The sequence below is a fragment of the Penaeus chinensis genome, chromosome 30 (genome assembly GCF_019202785.1).
Source record: "Penaeus chinensis breed Huanghai No. 1 chromosome 30, ASM1920278v2, whole genome shotgun sequence".
Lineage (NCBI taxonomy): Eukaryota > Metazoa > Arthropoda > Malacostraca > Decapoda > Penaeidae > Penaeus > Penaeus chinensis.
Genome location: NC_061848.1, coordinates 12,247,172 through 12,248,525, shown reverse-complemented (window position 1 = coordinate 12,248,525; position 1,354 = coordinate 12,247,172). Strand labels below are relative to the sequence as shown.

General features: G+C 44.9%; 1 protein-coding gene across 1 annotated transcript; it reads right to left on the bottom strand.

Moving 5' to 3' along the window:
- Window positions 1-283: 283 nt before the first annotated feature.
- Window positions 284-1,354, bottom strand: LOC125041562 (peritrophin-1-like). Its single transcript, XM_047636592.1, has 3 exons — window positions 1,247-1,354; window positions 931-1,048; window positions 284-826 (listed from the first exon to the last, which is right to left on the bottom strand). The coding sequence occupies exons 1-3, from the start codon at window positions 1,289-1,291 to the stop codon at window positions 330-332; spliced, it is 660 nt and encodes a 219-aa protein (XP_047492548.1). The 5' UTR covers window positions 1,292-1,354; the 3' UTR covers window positions 284-329.

Below are 1,354 nucleotides of genomic sequence, written 5' to 3'. Positions count from 1 at the left end.
CCTGGCTTTATTCTTTTTAATTGTTTTTTGGTATACGTTTGTCTAGTACTTATCGCTTTCGTTCTGGAAATATCTTGTCTAAAAAAAAGACATTTTACTCATCTTAAGGCGTGTGCATATGTAATTTCCTGTATGTGTAGAATGCATATAGTACTTGGTGTTGGAATGAACCGCATATTTTCCCGTTTTTTTGTGCTTTTTTTTCTGCAGTTTCTATGACTAGATGATATATTCTTTTATTTTTTTAAAATGCGATATTGTATAATCAAATTTATAAACTCTTCTATTTTTTCATCTTTATATTTATTTCTGCCTTTACATTATGAAATCTATGATGAAGGGCAGTCGACCACGCACGTCGCCCCGTCCTCACACTCCAGCGTCACTCTGCTGAAGACCTGGTTGTGCGGGCAAAGGAAGTTCGACACGGTGGGCGGCGTGCAAAGGTAGAACCTGTGGCAGTCTGTGGGGTCCGGCACGCGCTCGTTGCGCTGGGTGCAGTGAGGCACGCAGATGTCGCAGTAGTTGTAGCAGAGGGTGTCGTCGCTCTGGCAAGCACTTGCCATGTAGTCGAAGTAGAAGTTGGGGGAAGTGCATTCTTCTTCGAGGTAGTGGCCGTTCTGAAGGCAGACGTAGTATGTGTAGCACTTGGTCGGGTGCGGCGTGAGATCCCCCGGACTGACGCAGTGTGGTTTGCACGGGTTGCACAGATTAGAGCAGAAGTCGCCCTGAGCGTCGGCTATGGGGTCGCAGCGAGGCAAGGTGTGGTACTCATTGAAGTACTGGCCATCGGGACAGCTCACCGGCTCGGAGGGCAATAAGATGCCTGTAAATCACAACGAATCTCCAATGTCAGCGATGAAAGGAAACATACTGGCGTTCATATATGTTTACTCTTAATAAAATTAATAATACAGGTGTTAATCTCACCATCGCCAGAAGCGTCGACGCAGACGTAGTACCTGGTGCAGTCGGTGGGGTCCCGCACTTTGGTTCCGGGGTCCACGCCCGCGCAGTCCGGGGCGCAGAGCTGCACGCTCGGAGACACCTAGGACGCAGAAGCAAATAGTAAAAAAAAAATGTTTTTTACTTAAATTTTTATTTCAGCAACTACTTCCTCACGAAATTAACTCAGACATCATTATCATCTTTACTGTTATTGCTGTTATTATTATCTATTGCTATTTTTGCTATCGTCATAATCATAATCAGTATCACAAGCGAGTTCATTTCATGTGAGACTTACTGTGAGTGAGAGGATAAGGAAGAGAGAGCTCGCGCGCATCAACATGATCGTATTGTTGCAATTTGCAAGTTGGCGAAGATTTCCACCGTTCGGAATATATATGTGAGA